General features: G+C 34.4%; 1 protein-coding gene and 1 pseudogene across 1 annotated transcript in view; both read left to right on the forward strand.

Moving 5' to 3' along the window:
• STK31 (serine/threonine kinase 31) overlaps window positions 1-16,180 on the forward strand; it is an 87,501-nt gene extending 71,321 nt beyond the window's left edge. Inside the window, exon 24 of the mRNA XM_024755047.1 lies at window positions 15,849-16,180. Within this exon, the coding sequence (XP_024610815.1) occupies window positions 15,849-16,010 (162 nt within the window). The 3' untranslated portion in view covers window positions 16,011-16,180. The remainder of the gene's footprint in view (window positions 1-15,848) is intronic.
• Window positions 16,181-16,318: 138 nt separating this feature from the next.
• LOC112406268 (tubulin alpha chain-like 3) lies at window positions 16,319-22,168 on the forward strand (annotated as a pseudogene).
• Window positions 22,169-23,957: the final 1,789 nt, after the last annotated feature.

The following is a 23,957-nucleotide window of genomic DNA, read 5'->3' on the forward strand; positions in this document are numbered from 1 at the left end:
TTTTCCCGGCACCACTTACTGAAGAGTCTGTCTTTTCTCCATTGTATACCCTTGCCTCCTTTATCAAAGATAAGGTGACCATATGTGCACGGGTTTATCTCTGGGCTTTCTATCCTGTTCCATTGATCTATATTTCCTGTTTTTGTGCCATATTGTCTTGATTACTATAGCTTTGTAGTGTAGTCTGAAGTAAGGGAGCCTGATTCTTCCAGCTCCGTTTTTCTTTCTCAAGATTGCTTTGGCTATTCAGGGTCTTTTGTGTTTCTAAAGGATTAATCTTCAAAATATACATGCAGCTCAATATCAATAAAACAAACAACCCAATCCAAAAATGGGCAGAAGACTTAAATAGACGTTTCTCCAAAGAAGATATGCAGATTGCCAACAAACACATGAAAGGATGCTCAACTTTACTAATCATTAGAGAAATGCAAATCAAAACTACAGTGAGGTATCACCTCACACCGGTCAGAATGGCCATCATCAAAAAAATCTACAAACAATAAATGCTGGAGAGGGTGTGGAGAAAAGGGAACCCTCTTGCATTGTTGGTGGGAATATAAATTGATATAGCCACTTTGGAGAATAGTATGGAGGTTCCTTATAAAACTAAAAATAGAACTACCATATGACCCAGCAATCTCACTATTGGACATATACCCTGAGAAAACCATAATTCAAAAGGAGTCATGTCCCACAATGTTCATTGCAGCACTATTTACAATAGCCAGGACATGGAAACAACCTAAGTGTCCATCAACAGATGAATAGATAAAGAAGATGTGGCACATATATATACAATGGAATATTACTCAACCATAAAAAGAAATGAAATTGAGTTATTTGTACTGAGGTGGATGGACCTAGAGTCTGTTATACAGAGTGAAGTAAGTCAGAAAGAGAAAAACAAATACCATATGCTAACACATATATATGGAATCTAAAAAAATAAAATGGTTCTGATGAACCTAGGGGAAGGGCAGGAATAAACACAGACGTAGAGAATGGACTTGAGGACTGGGGGAGCGGGAAGGGCAAGCTGGGACAAAGTGAGAGAGTAGCATTGACATATACACACTACCAAATGTAAAATAGATAGCTAGTGGGAAGCACCTGCATAGCCCAGGGAGCTCAGCTCCGTGCTTTGTGACCACCTAGAGGGGTGGGTTAGGGAGGTCGGGAGGGAGACGCAAGAGGAAAGGGATATGGGGACATATGTATATGTATAGCTGATTCACTTTGTTATACAGCAGAAACTAACACAATATTGTAAAGCAATTATACTCCAATAAAGATGTTAAAAAAATCATAATGATCAGGCTGTAAAAGTTCTCTTGCCATTTTTTTTTAAAAGAGCCTATTTTATGTTCTACAACTGCTTTTATGGCTTTATTTTCTTAAGAGCAGTTTTAGATTCACAGCAAAAAGGAGAAGGTAGAGATTTCCCATAGGTTTCCTTCCTCCACATATGCACTATATCCATTATCAACATCCCCTACCAGAGTTATACATTTGTTGCAACTGATACCTACATTGATACATCATTATTTCCTAAAGTCCATAGCTTAAATTAGGGTTCACTCTTGGTGTTGTACATTCTTACAGGTTTGAACACATGTATGATGCCATGTATCTACCATTATAATACCATGCAGAGTATTTTCATTGCCCTAAAAATCCTCTGTGCTCTATCTTTTCATCTCTACTTTCTCCAAATACCTGGAGACTGATCTTTTTCCTGGCTTCATAATTTTGCCTTTTCCAGAATGTCATATAGTTGGAATCATACAGTATGTAGCCTCTTCATGTTGGCTTTTTCCACTTAATCATATGCACGTAAGTTTCCTCTATGTCTTTTCGTGGCTTGATAGCTCATTTCTTTTTAGCCTTGATCCATTGTCTGAATGTTCCACTATTTATCTCTTCACCTACTGAAGGACAACTTGGTTGTTTCCAGGTTTTGACAATTATGAATAAAGCTTCAATAAACATCCATGTGCAGGTTTTTGTGTGGACCTAAGTTTTTTATTTCCTTGGGTGAGTACCAAGGAGTGCAGTTGCTGGATTGTATGGTAATAATATATTTAAATAGTTTAGTTTTTAAAGAAATTGCCAAACTGTCTTCTAAGCTGTACTATTTTTGATTGCCGCTAGCAATGAGTAAGTGCTCCTGTTGCTCCACAGCCTTACTAGCATTCAGTCAGTGTTTTGAATTGTGGCCATTCTTATAGATGTGTACTAGTATCTCATTGTTTGAATTTACTTTTCCCTGGTGCCATGTGATGTGGAGCATCTTTTCATATGCTTATTTGCCACCTGTATATCTTCTTTGGTGAAGTATTTGGCAAGGTCTTTGGCACATTTTTTAATCATGTTTTCTTGTTGAATTTTAAGAGTTCTCTGTATATTTTGAATAACAGTATTTTATCAGATACGTCTTTTGCAGATATTTTCTCACAATCTTTGGTTGTCTTCTACTTTTCTTGAATGTGTCTTTTGCAGAACAAATTTTTAATTTTAATGCAGTCCAGTTTATTCTTTCCTTTCATGGATTGTGCTTTTGGTGTTGTATTTTGAAAATCGTTGCCAAACCCAGCTTCATCTATATTTTCTCCTATGTTTTCTAGGAGTTTTATAGTTTTGCTTTTGACATTTAGGTCTGTGATCCTTTTTGAGTTAATTATTGTGACAGGTATAAGATCTGTGTCGATTCATTTTTTTGCATGTGGATGTCCAGTTGTTCCAGTACCATTTGTTGAAAAGACTATCTTCTTCGTTGTATTGCCTTTTCTCCTTTGTCAAAGATCAAAGATCAGTCTATATTTATGTGGGTCTGTTTTGTTCCACTGATCTATTTGCTTATTCTTTTACTAATACCACATAGTCTTGACTACTCTAGCTTTACAGTGAGTTTTGAAGTTGGATAGTAACAGTCCTTTAACTTTATTCTTTTCCTTTAATTTTGTATTGGCTATTATGGGGCTTTTGCCTCTCAATGTAAACATTAGAATCATTTTGTTGATATCCACAAAGTGACTTGCTGGGATTTTGATTGAGATTGCATTGAATCTATAGATGAAGTTGGGAAGAATTGATATCTTGACAACGTTGTGTTTTTTTCCATGAGCATGGAATATCCATTTATTTAGTTCTTTAATGTCTTTCATTGGAGTTTTATAATTTTTTTCTCAAATAGATCCTGTACATATTTTGTTAGATTTCTACTCAAGTATTTAATATTGGAGGGTATAAATATAAATGGTATTGTGTTTTTAAATTCAAATTCTACTTGTTCATTGCTGGTATATGATTGAATTTTGTATATTAACCTTATGCCTACAAATTTTCTATAGTCACTCAACTAGTTCTAGGAGTTTTTTATTGGATGCTTTCATATTTTCTACATAGACAGTCATGTCATCTATGAACGAAGACAGTTTTATTTCTTCCTTCCAGCTGACATGACCTCATATTCTTTTGGTAGTTTGAACTGCAATGAAGGAACACACATAGTTTTGTTTAACTCTGTATGGTCCCTTATTTGACCAAAAAGTTTTTGTTTTGTAGTACCTACTATTATCCCATGAAATTAATTTTTTAAATAAATTTATCTATTTATTTTTTTTACTTTATTTTTGGCTGCATTGGGTCTTCATTGCTGCACGCGGGCTTTCTCTAGTTGCGGTGAGCAGGGGCTACTCTTCATTGTGGTGCACAGGCTCTAGGTGCGCCGACTTCAGTAATTGTGGCTCACAGACTCTAGAATGCAAGCTCAGTAGTTGTGGCACACGGGCTTAGTTGCTCTGTGGCATGGGGGATCTTTCCGGATCAGGGCTCAAATCCGTGACCCCTGCCCTGGCAGGAGGATTCTTAACCACTGCGCCACCAGGGAAGCCCATGAAATTAATTTTTAAGCACACATTAGGAATAATTATTAAGGAGTTTTGCCCCACTTCTTGGGCAGTAGTAAAAAACATTGGAGACAACTTTTGGGAGATTATGAAACTATTCATTACACCTACTGGCCATCTCTATAGAATGGGATAACGAAGAAGGTTGATAATGTTTTACATTTTTGAAAAGCGTATGATACAGAGTTTTTGCCATTAAAAAACTAGCAGTTACAGGTTACAGCTTCACCCAAAGCGAACACTTGAAACTCACGTTCTTTCAGGTTTGATAGAAAAATTACCGTGTAACAAATTATCCAGAAACGTAGTGATTTAACACACATTTATTGTCTTAAAAGTTTGTGAGCCAGGAGTGCAGCTTATTTGGATCCTCTACTTCATGTCCTTTCACAGGCTGCAGTCAAGTTGTTGGGTGGGCTATAGTCATCTTAAAGGTCGACTGAGGAAGGATCTGTTTCCAGGCTCACATAGTTGTTGGCAGAATTAGTTTCTCTCTAGTTGTTGACCAGAGCTTGCTGTATTTCCATCATGGCAACTTTTCTCATCAAAATGCATAAGCAGAGAAAGCAGTAGAAAAGAGTCTGTTAGTTAGACATAAGTGACAGTTTTTCATAACCAGCTCATGGATGTGATATCCATCACTTTTCCTCTTTGTTAGAGGCATTTCACTAGGTCAAGCCTATACTCAAAGGGATGGGATAATGTAACAAAATGAATACTGGGAAGTAGGGCTGACTGGAGGACATCTTAGAGGTCTGCCTACAACAGGTTGTAATCTGTCAGCCATGTGCTAGACACTCTGCTAGGTGTATGTGTAAGGAAGATGAATAAACACAAGAAGTCTCTCTTTAATGTGGGTAGCTATGTGTGGACATTAAATTAGAAGAATACTTGGCATGTGCAGTATTTGCTTCTATCTGAGGCAGCCGTTAGTGCTGGGAATGGTGTTGTCTTTACCCACATTTGTGATCCCGCATAGTTATCAAACAAATGAGGGAGCTCTTGTCTGGACATTGCAGGGCCCATGTCACAAATGGAGAGAAATCATGGAATTATGCAATGAAAGAGGTATGAGAGGATAATTAATTCACTTGTCCCCAGCCTCCTGGGAGAACTTCTTCAATAATATCCCTAACAGATGGCCTTCATTCTCTGCTTAAATACCTTTAAGTTTGGAGCAACCCATTTCACTATTGTACAACTCTTATATTTATTATAAGGTTAGTTCCTTCAAATAGTTTTTCCTTCACATAACGTGTATGATGCAAAATTCAAGAGTTACAAGAGGAAGCACATGCTGTTAGAAATCTCTCTGTTTGTATTCCGTCAACTATCCAAGTCCCTTCCCTAGAAACACTTGTTATTGCTAGTTTCTTGTGAATCTTTCTATAAAAGTCTGTGTATGTATCCTTTTAAAAATAGATAATTGTTTCATTAAGTTTTAAAAAAATTTATATTTGGTCTGTAAGCTCAATAAAGCAGGGACTTTGTGTTATGCATCATTGTATCCCCAGTGTCTGTAGCACTGCTTTACACATAGTAGGACCTTAATAAATATTTTTGAATGAATGAATCTTGCTTTATTATATTTTTTCTGGTTAAATGATCTTCATCTGTTATTTCTTGGACCTGCCTTTTCCCTCCATTTCCCGTTTATATTTTTAATCCTTCTCAGATCAATTTTTGTGTATGATATGAAGTTAAGGATCAAATTTTATCTTATTATATGTGGACAAATAGTTGACCCAGCACCATTTATTCAATAATCAGTCATTTCCCACTGATTAATAATGCCAGTCTATGCTGTATCAAATTTCCATGTATTCATGAATCTATTTTGGGCCTATTCTGTTCTTTGACTATTGATCCCTGTGCTGGCACTACACTATTTTAAATGTTGTATCTTTGTAGAGGGCTTTGGCTTTCCTTCCTCACATTTTTCTTTAACATTGCCTTGGCTATTCTTGTCACTTTATTTTTCCATATGAATTTTGGCACCAGCTTGTTAATAAGTCTTCTGAAAAACACTGTTGAGACTTTGAAAGTATATTGAATTTATAGGTTAATTTGAAGGAGAATTGCTATCTTAATGATACACTATTTTTGTGATTGGGAAAATAATAGCTCTCCATTTGTTTAGGACATTATTATTTTACTTTTATTGTATTGATTGTAAGATAGGTTTTATTATTACTAATATTTTTTCTAAATAATTTCATAAGTAGTTTTAATTATATTCAAAGGTACATATATCATGTAGCAAAAATTGATTCTTTTTTTCATTTTTTAAAATTGGGGTATAATTAACATATAACATTATATTAGCTTTAAGCATTCAACATAATGGTTCAATATTTATATACATTGCGAAAATGCTCACCACGGTAAGTCTAGTTAACATCTATGACCATAACAGTTACAAAATTTTTTGTGTGTGTGTGATGAGAACTTTTAAGATCTACTCTTCTAGGAACTTTCAAATATAAATACAATATTATTATTATTAAAGAAACGTTTATTTATTTATTTATTTTGGCTGCATTGGGTCTTCTATGCTGTGCTTTGGCTTTCTTTAGTTGCAACGAGCAGGGGCTACTCTTCATCGTGGTGCGTGCGTTTCTCATTGCAGTGGCTTCTCCTGTTGCGGAGCATGGGCTCTAGGCTGTGGGCTTCAGTAGTTGTGGCTTGCGGGCTCTAGGAGCACAGGCTCAGTAGTTGTGGCACATGGGCTTAGTTGCTTCGCAGCATATGGGATCTTCCTGGACCAGGTCTCGAACCCGTGTCCCCTGCATTGGCAGATGGATTCTTAACCACAGCGCCACCAGGGAAGTCCCAGTATTACTATTTTTTAAAACAATTTATTATCTCTGAAGTTAGGCTATTTCTCATAATCGAAGTCTTTTTATCATGGTTCATAGTTTTATTGGGAATATTTTAATTCCTTAGTGTTTTAATGTCCCTTATGTTAAATGAAATATGGCATGTCTTTCAGTGAAGTTTTATAATCATTTTTAAATAGCTTTATTGAGAAATAACTTAAACACCTTACAGTTCACCCATTTAAAGTTTACAACTCAGTGATTTTTAGTATATTCAAAGATGCATGCAAACTATCACCACAGTCAGTTTTAGAACATTTCATTACCTCAAAAAGAAATTCCATATTCCTTAGTTATGGACACTCTGTGTCACTATCCAGCCACACAAGTCCTAAATGACCACTAATGTACTATTTGTCTCTCTAGATTTTTTCTATTCTGGACATACATATGAATGGAATCATATGATATGTAAACTTTTATGATTGGCTTCGTTAATTTAGCATAATGTTTTCAAGGTTTATTCAAGTTTTAATGTGTATCGGTACTTACTCCTTTTAGTGGCTGAATAATATTCCATTATGTGGGTTTACCACATTTTATTTATCCTTTTGTCTGTTAATAGACATTTGGGTTGTTTCTACCTTTTGGCTATTACGAATAATGCTGCTGTAAACATTGGTATACAGGTTTCTCTGCGGACATATGTTTTCATTTCTCTTGGGTATGTACCTCAGAGTGGAATTTCTGGGTCAAGCTGTAACTCTGTGTTTAGTTGTTTGAGGAACTGCCAGACTGTTTCCCAAAGTGGCTGCAACCATTTTAAATTTCCATCAGCAATGTATCAGGCAAGGTTCCAAGTTTTCATCCTCCCCAACACTTGTTTTTTACCTGACTTTTTGCTTCTAGCCATCTTCGTAGGTGTGAAGTAGCATCTCGTTGTAGTTTCAATTTGCATTTCCCTGACGATTAACGATGTTGAGCATCTTTTCATTTCGTTATTGGCCGTTTGCATATATATATTTCTTGGTGAAATGTCTATCAGAACCTTTGATCATTTTTAAATTGGGTTATCTTTATATTACTGAGTTGTAAGAGTTCCTTATATTGTAGATACAAGTCGTTTATTAGATATATGATTTGCAAATATTTTCTCCCATTCTGTGGGTTGCATTTTCACTTTATTTTTTTATTGAGGTATATTTGATGTACAGTATTATGAGTTTTCAGGTGTACAGCATAGTGATTCACAATTTTAAAGGTTATGTTCCATGTATAGCTATTATAAAATATTGGCCATATTTCCTGTGTTGTACAATATACCTTGTAGTTTATGTATTTTATACATAGTAGTTTGTAACTCTGAGTTCCCTACCAATATCTTGCCTCTCCTCCCTCCCCTCTCCAATAAACTGGTAACTACTAGTTTATTCTCTATATGTGTGATGCTGTTTCTTTTTCTTATATTCACTAATTTGCTTTATTTTTTTAGATTCCACAAATAAGTGATATCATACAGTATTTGTCTTTCTCTGTCTGACTTGTTACACTTAGCATAATACCCTCCAAATCCATCCATGTTATTGCAAATGGCAAAATTTCATTATTTTTTATGGCTGAGTAATATTCCATTGAATATATATACCACATCTTCTTTATCCATTCATATGTTAGTGGGCACTTACGTTGCTTCCATATATTGGCAATTGTAAATAATGCTGCTACGAACATTGGGGTGTGTGTATCTTTTTGAATTGTTTTCATTTTTTTTGTATATATACACAGGAATGGAATTACTAGATCATATGGTAGTTCTGTTTTTAGTTTTCCGAGGAACCTCCATACTGTTTTGCACAGTAGCTGTGCCAATTTACACTCCCACCAACAGTGTAGGAGGGTTCCCTTTTCTCTACACCCTCTCCAGCATTTGTTATTTGTGCTCTTTTTGATGATGGCCATTCTGATGGGTGTGAGGTGATGTCTCATTTTCATTTGCATTACTCTGATGGTTAGTGATGTTGAGCAGCTTTTCATGGGCCTCTTGGCCATCTGTATGTCTTCTCTGGAAAAATGTCTTTTCAGGTCTTCTGCCCATTTTTAAAATGGGTTTGTTTTTTTGATGTTGAGATGTATGAGCTGTTTATTTATTTTGGATGTTAACTCCTTATCTGTCATATCATTTGTAAATATTTTCTCTCATTAAGTAGGTTGTCTTTTTATTTTGTCAATGATTTCCTCTGCTGTGCAAAAGCTTTTAAGTTTAATTAGGTCCTGTTTGCTTATTTTTGCTTTTATCTCCTTTGCTTTAGGAGATAGACCCAAAAAATATATTGCTGGGGTTTATGTCACAGAATGTTCTGCCTATGTTTTCCCCTAGGAGTTTAATGATTTCAGGTCTTACATTTAGGTCTTTAATCTATTTTGAATTTATTTTTGTATATGGTGTTAGAGAATGTTCTAATTTCATTCTTTTACATGTAACTGACCAGTTTTCCAGCACCACTTATTGAAGAGACTGTCTTTTCTCCATTGTATTTTTTTTTTTTGCCTCCTTTGTAGATTAATTGATCATAGGTGCATAGGTTTATTTCTGGGCTCTCTATTCTGTTCCATTGACCTATGTCTTTGTTTTATGTGCCATTACCATGCTGTTTTGATTACTGTGGCTTTGTAGTATAGTCTGAAGTCAGGGAGTGTGATACCTCCAGCTTTGTTCTTTTTTCACAAGATTGCTTTGGCAATTTGGGTTATTCTCTGGTTCCACATAAATTTTAGGATTATTTGTTATATTTCTGTGAAATACATCATAGGTGTTTTGATAGGGATTACATTTAATCTCTAGATTGCTTTAGGTAGTATGGTCATTTTAACAATATTAATTCTTACAGTCCAAAAACATAGTATATCTTTCCACTTCTTTGTATTATTTTCAGATTCCTTTATCAGAGTTTTATAGTTTTCAGAGTATAGGTCTTTCACCTCCTTGGTTAAGGTTATTTCAAGGTATTTCATTCTTTTTGATGTAGTTTTATTTATTTATTTTTAAAAGATTTATTATTTTATTATTTTTGGCTGCATCAGGTCTTAGTTGCAGCACGTGGGATCTTTGTTGAGGCATGCGAGATCTTTTGTTGTGACGTGCTGCCTTCTCTCTTGTTGTGGTGTGTGGGTTCCAGAGTGCATGGGCTCTGTAGTTTGCGTCATGCAGGCTCTCTAGTTGAGGTGCACAAGCTCAGTAGTTGTGGCGCGTGGGCTTAGTTGCCCCGTGGCATGTGGGATCCTAGTTCCCTGACCCTCATCCCCTGCTTTGTAAGGCGATTCTTTACTACTGGACCACCAGGGAAGTCCCTGATGTGATTTTAAATGGGATTGTTCTCTTGCTTTATCTTTCTGATACTTCGTTACTAGTGTGTAGAAAATAAACAGATTTCTATATATTAATCCTGCATTTTTCAACTTTAATGAATTCCTTTATTAGTTCTAATAGTTTCTTGGTGGAGACTTTAGGGTTTTGTATATATAGTATTATGTCATTTGCAAATAGTGACAGTTTTATTTCTTCCCTTCCAATTTATGTCTTTTATTTCTTTTTCTTGTCTGATTACTATGGATAGGATTCCCAATACTATTGTAAATAGAAGTGGTGAGAGTGGTCATCCTTGTCTTGTTCCTGATTTTAGAAGAAAGGCTTTCAGCTTTTCACTATTGAGTATGATGTTAGCTGTGGATTTGTCATAAATGGCATTTATTACATTGAGATATGCTCCCTCTGTACAAACTCTGATGAGAGTTTATATCCTGAATGGATGTTGAATTTTTGTCAGATGCTTTATCTGTGTCTGAGACGATCATGTGATTTTTATCCTTCCTTTTGTTAATCTGGTGTATCATAATGATTGATTTGTAAATATTGAACCACCCTTCCATACCTGGAAAAAATCCATCTTGATTACAGTATATGATCCTTTTTATATATTGTTGGATTTGGTTTGCTAGTATTTTATTGAGGATATTTGCATCTCTATTCATCAGAAATATTGGCCTGTAATTTTCTTTTTTCATAGAGTGTTTGTCTGGTTTTGGTATCAAGGCAGTGGTGGCCTTGTAGAATGAATTTGGAAGTGTTCCATCCTCTTCAAGTTTTTGGAATAGTTTGAGAAGGACAGGTATTACCTCTTCTTTGTATGTTTGGTGGAATTCACCTGTGAAGCTGTCTGCTCCTGGATTTTTGTATATGGGGAGTTTTTTAAATTACAGTTTCACTCCTGGTGATTAGTCTGTTTGGATTATCTATTTCTTCCCAACTCAGTCTTCCTAGGTTTTATGTTTCTAGATATTTGTCCATTCTTCTAGTTGTCCAATTTACTGGCATAAAACTGTTTGTAGTATTCTGTTGTTTTTGTGTCTCTATGGTATTGGTTGTTATTTCTCCTCTTTCACTTCTCATTTTGTTTATTTGGGGCCTCTCTCTTTTCTTCTTCATGTACCTGGCTTAAGGTTTGTCAGTTTTGTTTATCTTTTCAAAAAACCATCTCTTGGTTTCATTAATTATTTTTAAATTTTATTTATTTCCTCTCCGATATTTATTATTTCCTTCCTCTACTGACTTTGAGCTTCATTTGTTCTTTTTCTAATTCCTTTAGATTGTAGGTTAGGTTGTTTGAGATTTTTCTTGTTACTTGAGATAGGTCTTCATTGCCATAAGTGTCACTCTTAGAACTGCTTTTGTTACATCCCATAGATTTTGGAAAGTTTTGTTTCCATTTTCATTTCTCGAGTTATTCTTTGATTTCCTCTTTTATTCCTTGGTTTTTTAGTAGCATGTTGTTTAGTCTGCATATATTTGTACTTTTCCCATTTTTTTTTTTCTGTAATTTTTTTCTAGTTTCTTTTGTGATTGGAAGAAATGCTAGATATAATTTCTGTCCTCTTAAATTTGTTGAGACTTGTTTTGTGGCCTAGCATGTGATCTGTCCTGGAGAATGTTCCATGTGCATTTGAAAAGCATGTATTTTGGTGATTTTGGATGGAATGTTCTGGAGATATTTTGTAAGTCTAACTGATATATTGTATCATGTAAGACCACTGTGGCCTTCTTGGTTTTCTGTTTGGATGATCTGTCTGTCCATTGATGTAAGTGGGGTGTTAAAGTACCCTACTGTATTGTTGTCAGTTTCTCCCGCCTTATATATTTAGGTGCTCCTGTGTGAAGTGCAAATATGTTAATGAGTGTAATATCCTCTTTTTGTATTTATCCCTTTATCATTATATAATGCCTTTGTCTTTTGTTACAGAGTTTGTTTTAAAGTCTATTTTGTCTGATATGAGAGTTACTACCACCAGTTTTTTGTTGTTTCCATTTGCACGAAATACCATTTTTCCATCCACTTACTTTCAGTCTGTGTGCTTCTTTAGCTCTGAAGTGAGTTCTGTGTAAGCAGTATACAGATGGGCCTTAATTTTTATCCAATCAGCTACTCTGTGTCTTTTGATTGGAGCATTTAGTCCATTGACACTTCAAGTAATTATTGATAGGTATGTACTTATTGCCATTTTGTTACTTTTTTTTCTGGTTACTTTTGAAGTTCTTTTCTGTTTATTTCTTCTCTTTTTGTTTCTTCCCTTATGGTTTGATGATTTTCTTTAGTAGTTTGCTTGTGTTTCTTTCTTTCTAGTTTTTGTGTATCTGTTGAAGGTTTCTGATTTGTGGTTACCATGGCGTACATATATGCTGACCTGTAACTATATCTACTTGTTTTAAACTGGTGGTTATTTAAGTTCAAACAGGTTCTAAAAGATCTATATTTTTACTTCCCTCCCCCACATTTTGTATGTTTTACGTCATATTTTACATCTTTGTGTTTATCCCTTAACTCTTTGTAGTCACAGTTGCTTTTATAATTTTTTGTCTTTTAATCTTTTTACTAGCTTAAGTGGTTTATCCCCAGCCTTTACTATATATTTGCCTTTACTAATGGGATTTTTCCTTTCCTGTAGATTCTTTCTTCTTGTTACAGCCTTTTCTTTTCCATTTAGAGAAAACTCTTCAAGCTATGAGCTGTTAGCTTTTCTTATCTGAGAAGTTCCTTATCTCTTATCTCAATTCTAAATGATAATCTTGCTGGGTAGAGTATCCTAGGTTCAAGGTTTTCCCCTTTCATTACTCTGAATATGCTATTGCACTCCCTCCTGGCCTGAAAAATTTCTGCAGAAAAATAAGCTGATAGTCTTATGTGGGTTCCCTCATATGTGATGCTTTGTTTTTCTCTTGTTGCCTTTATAATTCTTTCTCTTTCTCTTTTGACATTTTAATTATGATACCTCTTGGTATGAGTCTGTTTGGGTTCATTTTGTTTAGGACCCTCTGTGTTTCCTGTACCTGTATATCTGTTTCCTTCTTTAGGTTTGAGAAGTGTTCAGCCATAATTTCATCAAATACATTTTCAACTCAACTCATTTCACTTTCTCTTTTTTTTCTGAGACTCCTATAATGCAAATGTTGGTATGCTTCATAGTATCTCAAAGATCTCTTAAACTGTTCCATTCATTATCTCTTAAACTGTTCCATTCATTATTTAATTTTTCCATTCACTGCCTAGTGATTTTAGCATCATTTAGTGATGGTCCTCTAGATACTTCGTTTTGTTGAATACTGGTGATTTTCCAGTTCTGTTATTGCATCTGTGTTTATTAATTGAAATGTTTGGATAAACTTTGTCTCAACAATTATTGGGTTACCCTACATTTTAGTTCGTTCGGGGAAAGAAATTTTAAGAAAAATTAGTTGGTGTCTTGGCAACCTCTAAAAGGTATCAATCAAATTTAAAAATTTTGTTTTAATGGTATGATTATAGTCTTGTGGATTTAAACATATTTTAATGTGTCTCAATTTGTTGAAGTCATTTAAAAAAGTATTTTGCTCAAATTCTAATTTGTTGAGAACCCTATTCAAGATGGATCCTGTGACCTTTGTCACAAATTGAATTGTCTTTTATAACTTGCTTTTTGCATAAGATGTCCCTTATTATCTTGTACATTCTTTGCCCAATGACTGGAATTAGCCATTTTCCCAAGGAAGCTGGTATCCTTTTAGCAGGAAATTTAGAGACAAAAATATGGGTTGCAAAGGTTGTTCATTGTTATTGGAAGTTCATTTTTGTTTTAGAACATATTTTGTATAGGTATTTCCAAATAAAATTCAAGATTATAGGCTTTTTACTTAATTTTAATTACAATTTCCCTCTTTCCTTTTATACTAATATTCATTTTTATGATATTAACAATTACATAATTGCTTCATCTTGAAATAAATTTGATAGTTTTAAAATAGCAGTGATATTATTAGAAACAGTAAGGTTATTGAGTACACTTTAATATTTCTTTGAAGATCTTTCTTTAGGATGTATCTCACTAGATCCTTATCCCACTATGATTGTATAGCCAAAATACTTGTTTTAAAGTCAGTTAAAATAATTTTCTGTGTGATTATGTTACCTGATACATAGTTCATTTGTTTAATTTTGGTTTTGACATTTAGAGATTGCTTTTGTTTTTGTTCTTTAGCTGTGTTTTATAATTTTACAATATTTTATAACTTGCGAGAGGGATAACCTTAAGGTAGAAATTTTTTGTCTATAGTTACTTTTGGGAATTCAGAAAACTTTTTTCCTAGTAATCAGATAATTTTATTTTATACATTTAGATTTTTGATACATTTGTAATTATCCTGGTGTTTGGTGTGAGGAATAGATCTGATTTTATTTTTTTCCATTGGGTCCATTTGTCCCAGTACCTTTTATTAAAAAGTTATCCCCTTCTTCCATTAGAAATGTCATATTTCTTATAATAAAATTTTATTTGTACAAGAGTGTATTTTTAGTTTTTCTGTTTTGTTCCATTGGTGTGTTTATTCGTATTCTTTTGCCATATTCCTTTAATTTACAGACTGTATGATATCTTTTAATACTTGGAAAGGCTAGTTTCTTCCTTATTGATACTTTTTATCAGAACTTTCATGTCTGTTCTCACTTACCATTCTTACAAAAGATCTATACAGTTAACTAATCTAGTTCTAAGGGGGAGAAACTGATTGTATGTTATTGGAATCAGGTAAAGCTTATAAATTAACTTAAAAATTGGCTCATTACTGATGAGATCCTTTTTGTCCAAGAACATGATATGATTTTCTACTTGTTCTAAATCTATTTTTGTGGCTTTCAAGAGTGTGTGCTAGTTTTTTTCATTTAGATTTTGTAATTTTTAGTCAAGTTTATACTTACTAAAGGTATTATCTTTAAATATGTTTAAAAACATATTCTGTAGAATTCAGTATGGGCGTTGGCATTCATTCAGTTAGCAAATGTATACTGAATACCTGCTATATCCCTGACACTGTGCTTGTTGTTGGGGATGAGGTGAGAAACTAAGGTTTCTGGTCTTATGCATCTTAGAGTCTAATGAGGACACTACCAATAAATAGGTGACTTTTATTCAGTGTGAAATGTGCTCTGATTGGATTCATCATAGGGAGCAGGAAAAAAAGCATACCTTGGGAGGTGAAACTAGTGGAAGAGGAACATTATAATGTTATTTACAAGTGATAACACGAATAACATTCTTCGAAGTTGTGGTACCTAATAAAATCTGGCCTCTGTAATAATGATGATAATGTGTTAGGGGTGGTAGAAATGTTTCAAGAGGAGATCATTTCACAAATGAAACCAGAAGCAGTTGACAAAGTAGAGAGGAGCTTCAGTGTAAAATTTTCATAGTGTCAAATTCTGAATAGTGCCCTAAAAAAGAAGGGAAATATACAGTTTTTTAAAAAAATTTCACTTGTTTTTGATCAATTTCAGTTGTGATTCTTTTCTTTTTCCTTTTATATTATTTCCCTGTAATTTGATTCCATTGTTTTAATACTGGATTAATCCCTTTCCAATAAAAGCTAGTTGAGTTTGGTAAAAATTTTTTAAAAACCTAAACAGGAAAAATTGATTTTAGCTCTGTATCATTGATTAAAAGTATTTTTGAATTGGATAATCCTTACTTATTACAAGTTTGTCCTTTCATTCATTTGGTTTGATTTTATTTTTGTTTTGTAACATCTTTTTTCTTACAGGATGATAATGTCAAATCCCTCCTCTGTAGCTTGATCTATTGTAGAAGTTCAGTGACTGCTGAGCAAGTTTTCAATGCTGAATGTTTCTTGCTACCAAAGGGGAAATCAACTCCAAACTCAGAAAAAGATACTGAATACACCCCCAAAAAAGAGGAAGAATAATTAAAGATGGAGAACTTGGATAAAGATAAGGAAAAGACAAGATATGGTGAAGCCAGCTTTGATTGATTAATATTCTTTTGTTGTTGCAGATGTTCCTTTTTAAAAGTTTGTTTAGTTTGGTTAAATAAACAGAAAAAAATCTGGGAGTGTTCTGGGGCTAGTTGGGTGTGTCTTTGGTATTCCAGTTGTGAAAATAAAAGATGTTTGGTTATGCAAAAAAATTGTATACTTTGAAATTTCATTTAACTAGAGTTGTTAAGGAAGGATTTTCTGTCTGTAGTTACTTTTTGAAATTGTATAGTACGACTATGTTACTTGTAATAGAAAAGGTTATTAGATTGTTGGACAGCTCCTACACAGATTTTCAGTATGTAGGCCAGCTCATTATGAAGGGTAATACTTTTGTTTAACAGATGATAGTTGGCATATGCTTTGTACCCAGTTTGGGGAATATAAAGATAAGTTAAATGTGGTCCTTACACTTAAAAAGCACATAAATCTATTGAGAAAGTTAGAGATCTAAACAGATCTTCATAATACAGTATAGAATATCTAATGATAGTTCTGGACAGAGCTTTTATGTGATTACACAGGAGGGATACTCATTTTATGGAAGAGGGGTGTCATGGAAAGCTTTCTGGAGGAGATACTACCTTAGTTAAATCATAAAGGATGAGTAGTGAAGGTGAAGGACGATCAAGAGTATCTTACTAGCAGAGAAAGCATGATGAAAGCACTGAAGGGAGAAACAGTTTGTGTGTTTAATAGGGAATAGTCATATAGGTAGATGAGGGCGTTATATGAAGTAATAAAATGCTCATACCTTATAATTTTATAGGAAATGTGGAGCCATTGAAGAATTTTAAACAGCTTTAGCTCCCTCAAAATCTGTCTTATACCTACTACCAGGTTAAAAGGTAGAGAGACTGATCAGAAGGATATTATGATAAAGTAGGTGAGCAGCGATGAAAATAAGATCTACAGAGGAGAAAGAAACAGTGATGAAACATACGGATCCAATTTATGAAATAGTTAGACAGTTCTGTCAGACTTGGTGATTGAAGCGTATGTAGACTAAAGTAATATGTTAGAGTCTCTAGATGCCTATTCAAAATCTAGTCTTTCTTTCTTCCTTAGTAGTAGATAGCAGTTTTATTCGGGGTGGCAGTGTACTTGGTTAAAAGACTACATTTAGCATCTTCTCTATTAGTTGAAGCTTTTTGACTAAATTTTTGCAAATAAGACTCCTTAAAAGGAGCTGAGTTAGCTTGGAGATGTGCCCTTTCACCCTTACCCCTTTCCTATTGCCTAGAAGTTAACGTGGTGGTTAGAATTTGAGCAGTCTTCTTGGATCATGAGGTGACTTTGAGGAAACTCATGAAACTAGGATGATGGAGCAGCAAGTTAGAAGGAGCTGATGTTCCTAATAATTCTGGAGCCTTTGTACTAGTTTCAAGATTTCATGTTATTTGAGAGAATAAACCCTTACATCAGAGTGTGGTCCCTATATCAGCAGCCTCAGTATCACCTGGAGGCTTATTTGAAATGCAGATTCTCAGCTCCACTCCAGATTTTTTAAATGAGAATCTCTGGGGTTGGGTGGAGCCTGGCAATCTGTGTTTTAACAAGCACTGTTAAGTCATTGTAATACATACTAAAGTAACTGTTGCCACACATTCAAGCTATTGTTCCATTTTGGGTTTCTTGTTTTATAGCAGAACTCAATTCTACCTGATTAAGTAATAAAGACACAGCAGTTAGGTTTAAAACAAACTTGGATAATTTAAAAGGGCAAAGAATAGATCACTTTACTTATACTCACTATTTTAAATAAAGAATTAGATTATCATTTTCCAAATGTGTTCTGCTGAATGAACACTAGTCCCTTGGGATGTTCATTACAAAAAGAATTCTGTGATTAGTTGTTTGGAAAATAATGAATGCTAAATTGGAGATTGATCATGCATATTAGAGGGTAAAGGTTCTAAAATGTTTTCCAGAAAGGAAACCTGTTTAGTTTTATTTAGCCAGCATATACCAAAATTGACAATGAGACCTCCGTTTTTTCACATAATACCTAGCAACTTCTCTCTTGTGAAACTAGAGTTTCAGATTTTGTGGCATACCAAGTTAGATAGTACTTATTTTTATTTCTTGTTTTAAAATGGCAAGTATTAATGTGTGGCGGAAAGACAAATTCATGTGTCTCTTCAATGCCACAGATGTTTCTTGAGATATGTGTATATATGTGTAAGGGCAATACAGAGGCAAAAAAATGTGTTCACGGCCCTGTGCACAGTCTGAGAATAATGCAGTATGTAATAAGCTACAAGAATGAAATGTATGTCTTCACAAAGAAGAGGAAGGGAAGAGTGGAATATGAGGTTGGGGGATAGCTGTTTGACTCATTTTAGAGGTGCAGTAGTATTCTGCTTACTTAGAACTGGAAAAAGGTATTCCATACAAAGGAAATTAAGAAAGCTCAAAGGGTAGATTTGGGAAAGGGCAAGAATTTGGCTGGAGTATAGGATATTCATGGGGTAGCTGAGAAAAAAAGCTTAAGAAGGTATTTTGGGGGCAGATCATAGAGGGTCATGAGTTGCTTATAAGAGATGGGACTCTATTATAAATTTATGAGCAGCTGAATCACACAGTCATGTTTATTTTAGAATAAAATAGCTAACTAGGAGAGAATGATTTGGGAAATAATGGAAATAAAGAAAAGTCAAGGATGGCATATTTCATTAAAGTAATTGAGGCAAAGAAAACATCTTGTTTTAGATCAAAGTATTGAAAAGGAGAGAATTAAGAGTATAAACTGTTCCTCAAAAGAAATTTATGGGGAACCTCTGGTCCATTTCATAGATTTCATAGTATCAGTGCTAAGTCATTTCAGTGTATATTTAAATGTCAGTATTTGTTAAGTTTCCTTTTAGCATCTCTCTTTTAACTCAACAAATGACTTGCTTTATCATTTGTTAGTTGTTAGTATAACCATATCTTCTGCCATCAAAACTACATGTGGAAGCAGTTCTGGAATGTAAGGACCTCTGAAGATCTACTCCTCCATAAAAGCAACAAGAACACTGGCAAAAATTGTCAAATGAAGCTAAGTTGCACATGAAAAGAATACAGACTTCACAGAATTAGTCCAGGAAAGTCACTAAGCAAACATCGTCATCGTCATCAATAACAACTAGCAATAACAATCTCTGTGTTGGTGTGTGGGGGGGAATATGATTTTCAAAGTTGGAGATTGCTATGTTTAAAATGTCCAGTTTTGTGCAAAAAAAAAAAGGTGAGGCATGAAACAGGAAAGTATGGTCTGTATGCAAGGAAAAAAAGCAACCAATAAAAACTGTCCTAGAGGAAGTTAGATGTCAGACTTTATGTTCATAAAGACTTTATATCAACTATTAAAATATGTTCAAAGAACTAAAGGAAATCATTTCTAAGAATTAAAGGAAAGTGTGAGAATAATGTTTAACCAAATAGAGAATGCCAATAGAGAGAAATTATAAGAAAGAACCAAATATAAATTAGGGAGCTGAAAAGTACAACAACCAGAATAAAAAAATCATGAAAGGGGCTCAACAGAAGATTTGAGTTAACAAAAGAAAAGATCTGTGAACTTAAAGGTAGGTCAATTTAAGTCATCTGGACTGAGGAACAGAAAGAAAAAAGAATGAAGAAAAATGAAGAGACTAAGAGGCCTATGAGACACCATCAAACATACCAACAGCATAATGTGAGTCTTAGAAGGAGAGAAGAAAAAGGGACAGAAAGAATATTGAAGAAATAATGGCTGAAAAATTTCCAAATTTGACAAAAAACATAAATCTACATAATCAAGAAGCTCATCAAATTCCAAGTAGGATAAACTCAAAGAGACTCACAACTAGACACATCATAATCAATCTACTGAAAGCTAAAACCAAGGACAGAATCTTGGAAGTAGCAAGAGAGAAATGATTTACTGACTACAAGGCATCCTCAATAAGAGCAACATCTGATTTTTCATCAGAAATAAATGGAGGCTAGAATTCAGTTGGATGATGTATTCAAAGCATTAAAAGAAAGAAAGCCTTGTCAAACAAGAATTGTATATCCAGCAAAAATGAAGGAGTTATTAAGATTTAGATTTATGATGTTAAGCCATTCCTAGATAAACAGAATTTGTTACTAGAATATCTGCCCTACAAAAACAAAAAAGGGGTCTTTCAGGCTGAAATGAAAGCACACTAGATGGTAACTTCAGTTCACACACAAAAACAGAGCACTGGTTAAGGAAAATGCATGGGTAAATATAAAACACAGTATTAATGTATTTTTGTTTGTAACTCTTTGCTTCTATCTGATTTAAAAGAAAACTGCATAAAGCATTAATTATAAGACTGTGTTAATGACCTTATAATGTGGAAAGATGTAATTTTTCTGACAAAGGAGAGGGGAGAAAATGGAGGATATTGGAGCAAAGTTTTTGTTTGCTATTGAAATTAAGTTGGTATTAATCCAAACTAGATTGATTTAAGTTAAGATCTTAATTGTAATAACTGGTGCAACCATTAAGAAAATCAGAAGTATGGTTCATTAAGAAAATCAGAAGTATGGTAGAGGAAACAACAAAGGAATGGTACACTAGAAATACCTAACAATAAAGAAGACAGTGGTGGAGATACAGAGAAAGAAGATACAAGACATACAGAAAACAAACAGCAAAATGAAAGCTGTAAATCTGCTATAGTAATTACATTAAGTACAAGTGTATAAAATTTTCCAGTCAAAAGATAGAAACTGGAAAAATATATTTAAAAATATCGAATTATGTGCTGTCTATAAGAGATGCAGTTTTAATGTCATAACCACAGAGTGGTGTTGACACCTTCAGATCAGCATGAGGGAGTGAGTGCCTTTGCATTCATATTGGCCAAGCTGACATCTAGACTGAGGGCACGTGCTGGAAACTGTTGCCTAGAGTATGGAATTCAGCCAGATGGCGTCATTCTTGCCAGTAAAAAGGATCAGTAGGAAAATGCTAAAATAGAACATATGAATGCATCTTTTGTGAGACAAAAGCTGGGAATCATGTGCCCAGAGCACTCTTCCCAACCTAGAACCAACTGTTAGAGATGGGATTCATACAGGGAAGTACCAGTCACTCTTTTACCCAGAGCAGCATGTTAGCAGAAAGGAAGGTAGTGGGAACAACTATGTCTGAGGTCACTATGGGGTCAGAGATTGTCTGCCTTTGACTAGAGAGCGTCAGAAAGCTGGCAGAACAGTTTCTGACTTTCTGAAGCTTTGGAGGAAGCATTGAATCAGGATTTACATCTCTCTTAATAGAGTGGCTCATGATAGAATGTAGCAGGAAGACTAAATTGAGTTATCTGTATATTCAGCCTTCAGTATCTTTACTGCTGTAGAGTCTTACAGCTCTAAGAGCACACAGACTGTAGCTGCATGGTGGACAATGAAGCCATCTGTGACATATGCCATCATATGCTTGGTGTATAATGCTACCTCTTCTGTTAGCGTTAATAAGCTGACGGGTCTTCTGTTACTGCTTGCTTCTGGTTTGAAGGGCCTTTGAATGGGTACCTAATTGAATTCCAGAACAAATTAGTGCCTTATCTGAGAATATATTTCCCCATGACAACCCTTTCCCCCATCATGTCTGCTGACAGAACCTACCAGGAGCAGCTCTTCATTTCAGACGTCACTACTGCTTGCTTTGAGTTCTCCAACCAGCTGGTTAAGTGTGATCCTCAACTTGGGAAGTACATGGCCTGCTACCTGCTATACAAAGGGGATGTTGTTCCCAAAGGTGTGAATGCAACAGCTGCAGCCATAAAGTCAAGGAGCTCTGTTCAGTTTATAGATTGGCTTCCAAATGGTTTCAAGGTGGCCATCAACAATCAGCCATCCGTGGTGATGCCAGGAGTTAACCTGGCTGAAGTCCAGAAGGCTATCTGCATGCTGAGCAACAGCACAGCAGTTGTGAAGGCCTTAACCCTACTAGACCACAGGTTTGACTGCATGTATGCCAAGAGGGCGTTTCTACATCGGTATATCAGAAGAGGTGTGGGAGTTCTCAGACACCAGGGGAAGATTTGGCAACCTTAGAGAAGGATTGTAAGCAAGTGGGGTAAAGTTTCTGATGCAAATATGATTGGTTAAAAAAATGAATAAGCTGAAGTGTTATGCTTTCTTTTTAAGACATCATACAGTTAGTAGGTAGAGCTTCCTTGATTAGAAGAAAAAATAAATTAGGCAAGACTCTAAATTTCACACTATATCAGATGGCTCAATATTAACAATGAGCACATATTTCCTTGTCTATCAGTGATATTCAGCACTACTACCTGTGACCCTTCTAAGGTTTGGAGTCCTTTGAACTACTGGATCACTTTGTGTGTGTGTGAGAAGGAGAGAGAGAGAATGGAAACCTGGCTTTATCCTTTGCTTTTTAAACAGACTGAAATCCTGTGCAACGTTTATACATTTCCTTTCCTGTACATGAGGTAGAAAACTGCACATATAGTTTATTAATGTCATTTCCATATATATATAAAATATATACAGTATATATTACATTGATTAAAGAATTAGAATTTTTTAAAAAGACCCAATTTAGTTTCAAAGATACAAATAGATTAATAAGAGTAGAGAGATGGAAAAGATATACCATGCAAACAGTACCCAAAAGAACTGTAGTGCCTACACTAATATCAGACAAAATAATCTTTGGCAAAAATTATTACTAAAGATAAAAAATATTTTGTAATGGAAAAAAGTCAATACATCACAAAGATGTGTGCATATATACATCTAACAACAGAGTCCTAAATATATAAAGCAAAACTTGACAGAATTGAAGAGAGAAATAGACAATTCAACAATAACAATTGGAGATTTTGTTACCTCCGGTTTAATAGTGGATTGAATAACTAGGCAGAAGATAAACAAATGGAAGAAATGAACAGCACTGTAAATTAAAGGCCAACTTTAAAACACTGTACCCCAAAAGAGCAGAATGCATGTTCTTCTCAGGTCTACATGGAACATTCTACAGGATGGACTATATATGAAATCATAAAACAAGTCTCAAAACAGTTTAAAAGGATTTAAATCATAAGTTTGTTTTCTAATCACAGTGGAAATCAGAAATCAATAACAAGGAAATTTAGAAAATTCACAACTATATGGAAATTAAAAAGAAAAACCACTTCTAAATAACCAATGGATCAAAGAAAGAAATAGCATAAATTAGAAAATACTTTGAGGTGAAGGAAAATGAAAACACAACATACCAAATCTTACAGGATGTAGCTAAAGCAGAGCTTAGAAATGTATAGCTGTAAATGCTTATATTAATAAAGGAATAAGATGTCAATCACTAATCTAACAGCCTTAGTTTCTCTCTAGTTAAGAAATGATAAAATGGTGAGCAAACTAAACCAAAAGCAAGCAGAAGAAAGGAAATAATGAAGATTAAAACAAATAAATGAAATAAAGAACAGAAAAACAATAGAGAAAATTGAGACCAAAAGTCAGTTCTCTGAAAACATCAACAAAATTGAGAAAAACTTCAGCTAGATGGACCAAGAAAAAAAAAAAGACTCCAGTTATGAAAATCAGTAATTAAAGAAGGGACTTCACTATAGACCTTAGAGAAGTAAAAGAGATTGTAAGGAAGCACTTATACCAACAAATAGATAACCCTGAAAAACTGGCACAAGAAGAAGAAAATCTGAATAGACCTATAAGGAGAAAGAATTAGTAAATCAGAAAATTCTTACCAAGGAAAGCCCAAGCTAAGTGACTGAATGGTGAATTCTACCAGACAAAGATCTCACACACACACAAAAACTATAGATCAATATCTTATGAATATCGATGCAAAATTTCTCAATAAAATACTAGCAAACTAAATCTAGCAACATACAC

The sequence above is a fragment of the Neophocaena asiaeorientalis genome, unplaced genomic scaffold, assembly GCF_003031525.2.
Source record: "Neophocaena asiaeorientalis asiaeorientalis breed wild unplaced genomic scaffold, Neophocaena_asiaeorientalis_V1.1 scaffold36, whole genome shotgun sequence".
NCBI classification, from domain to species: domain Eukaryota; kingdom Metazoa; phylum Chordata; class Mammalia; order Artiodactyla; family Phocoenidae; genus Neophocaena; species Neophocaena asiaeorientalis.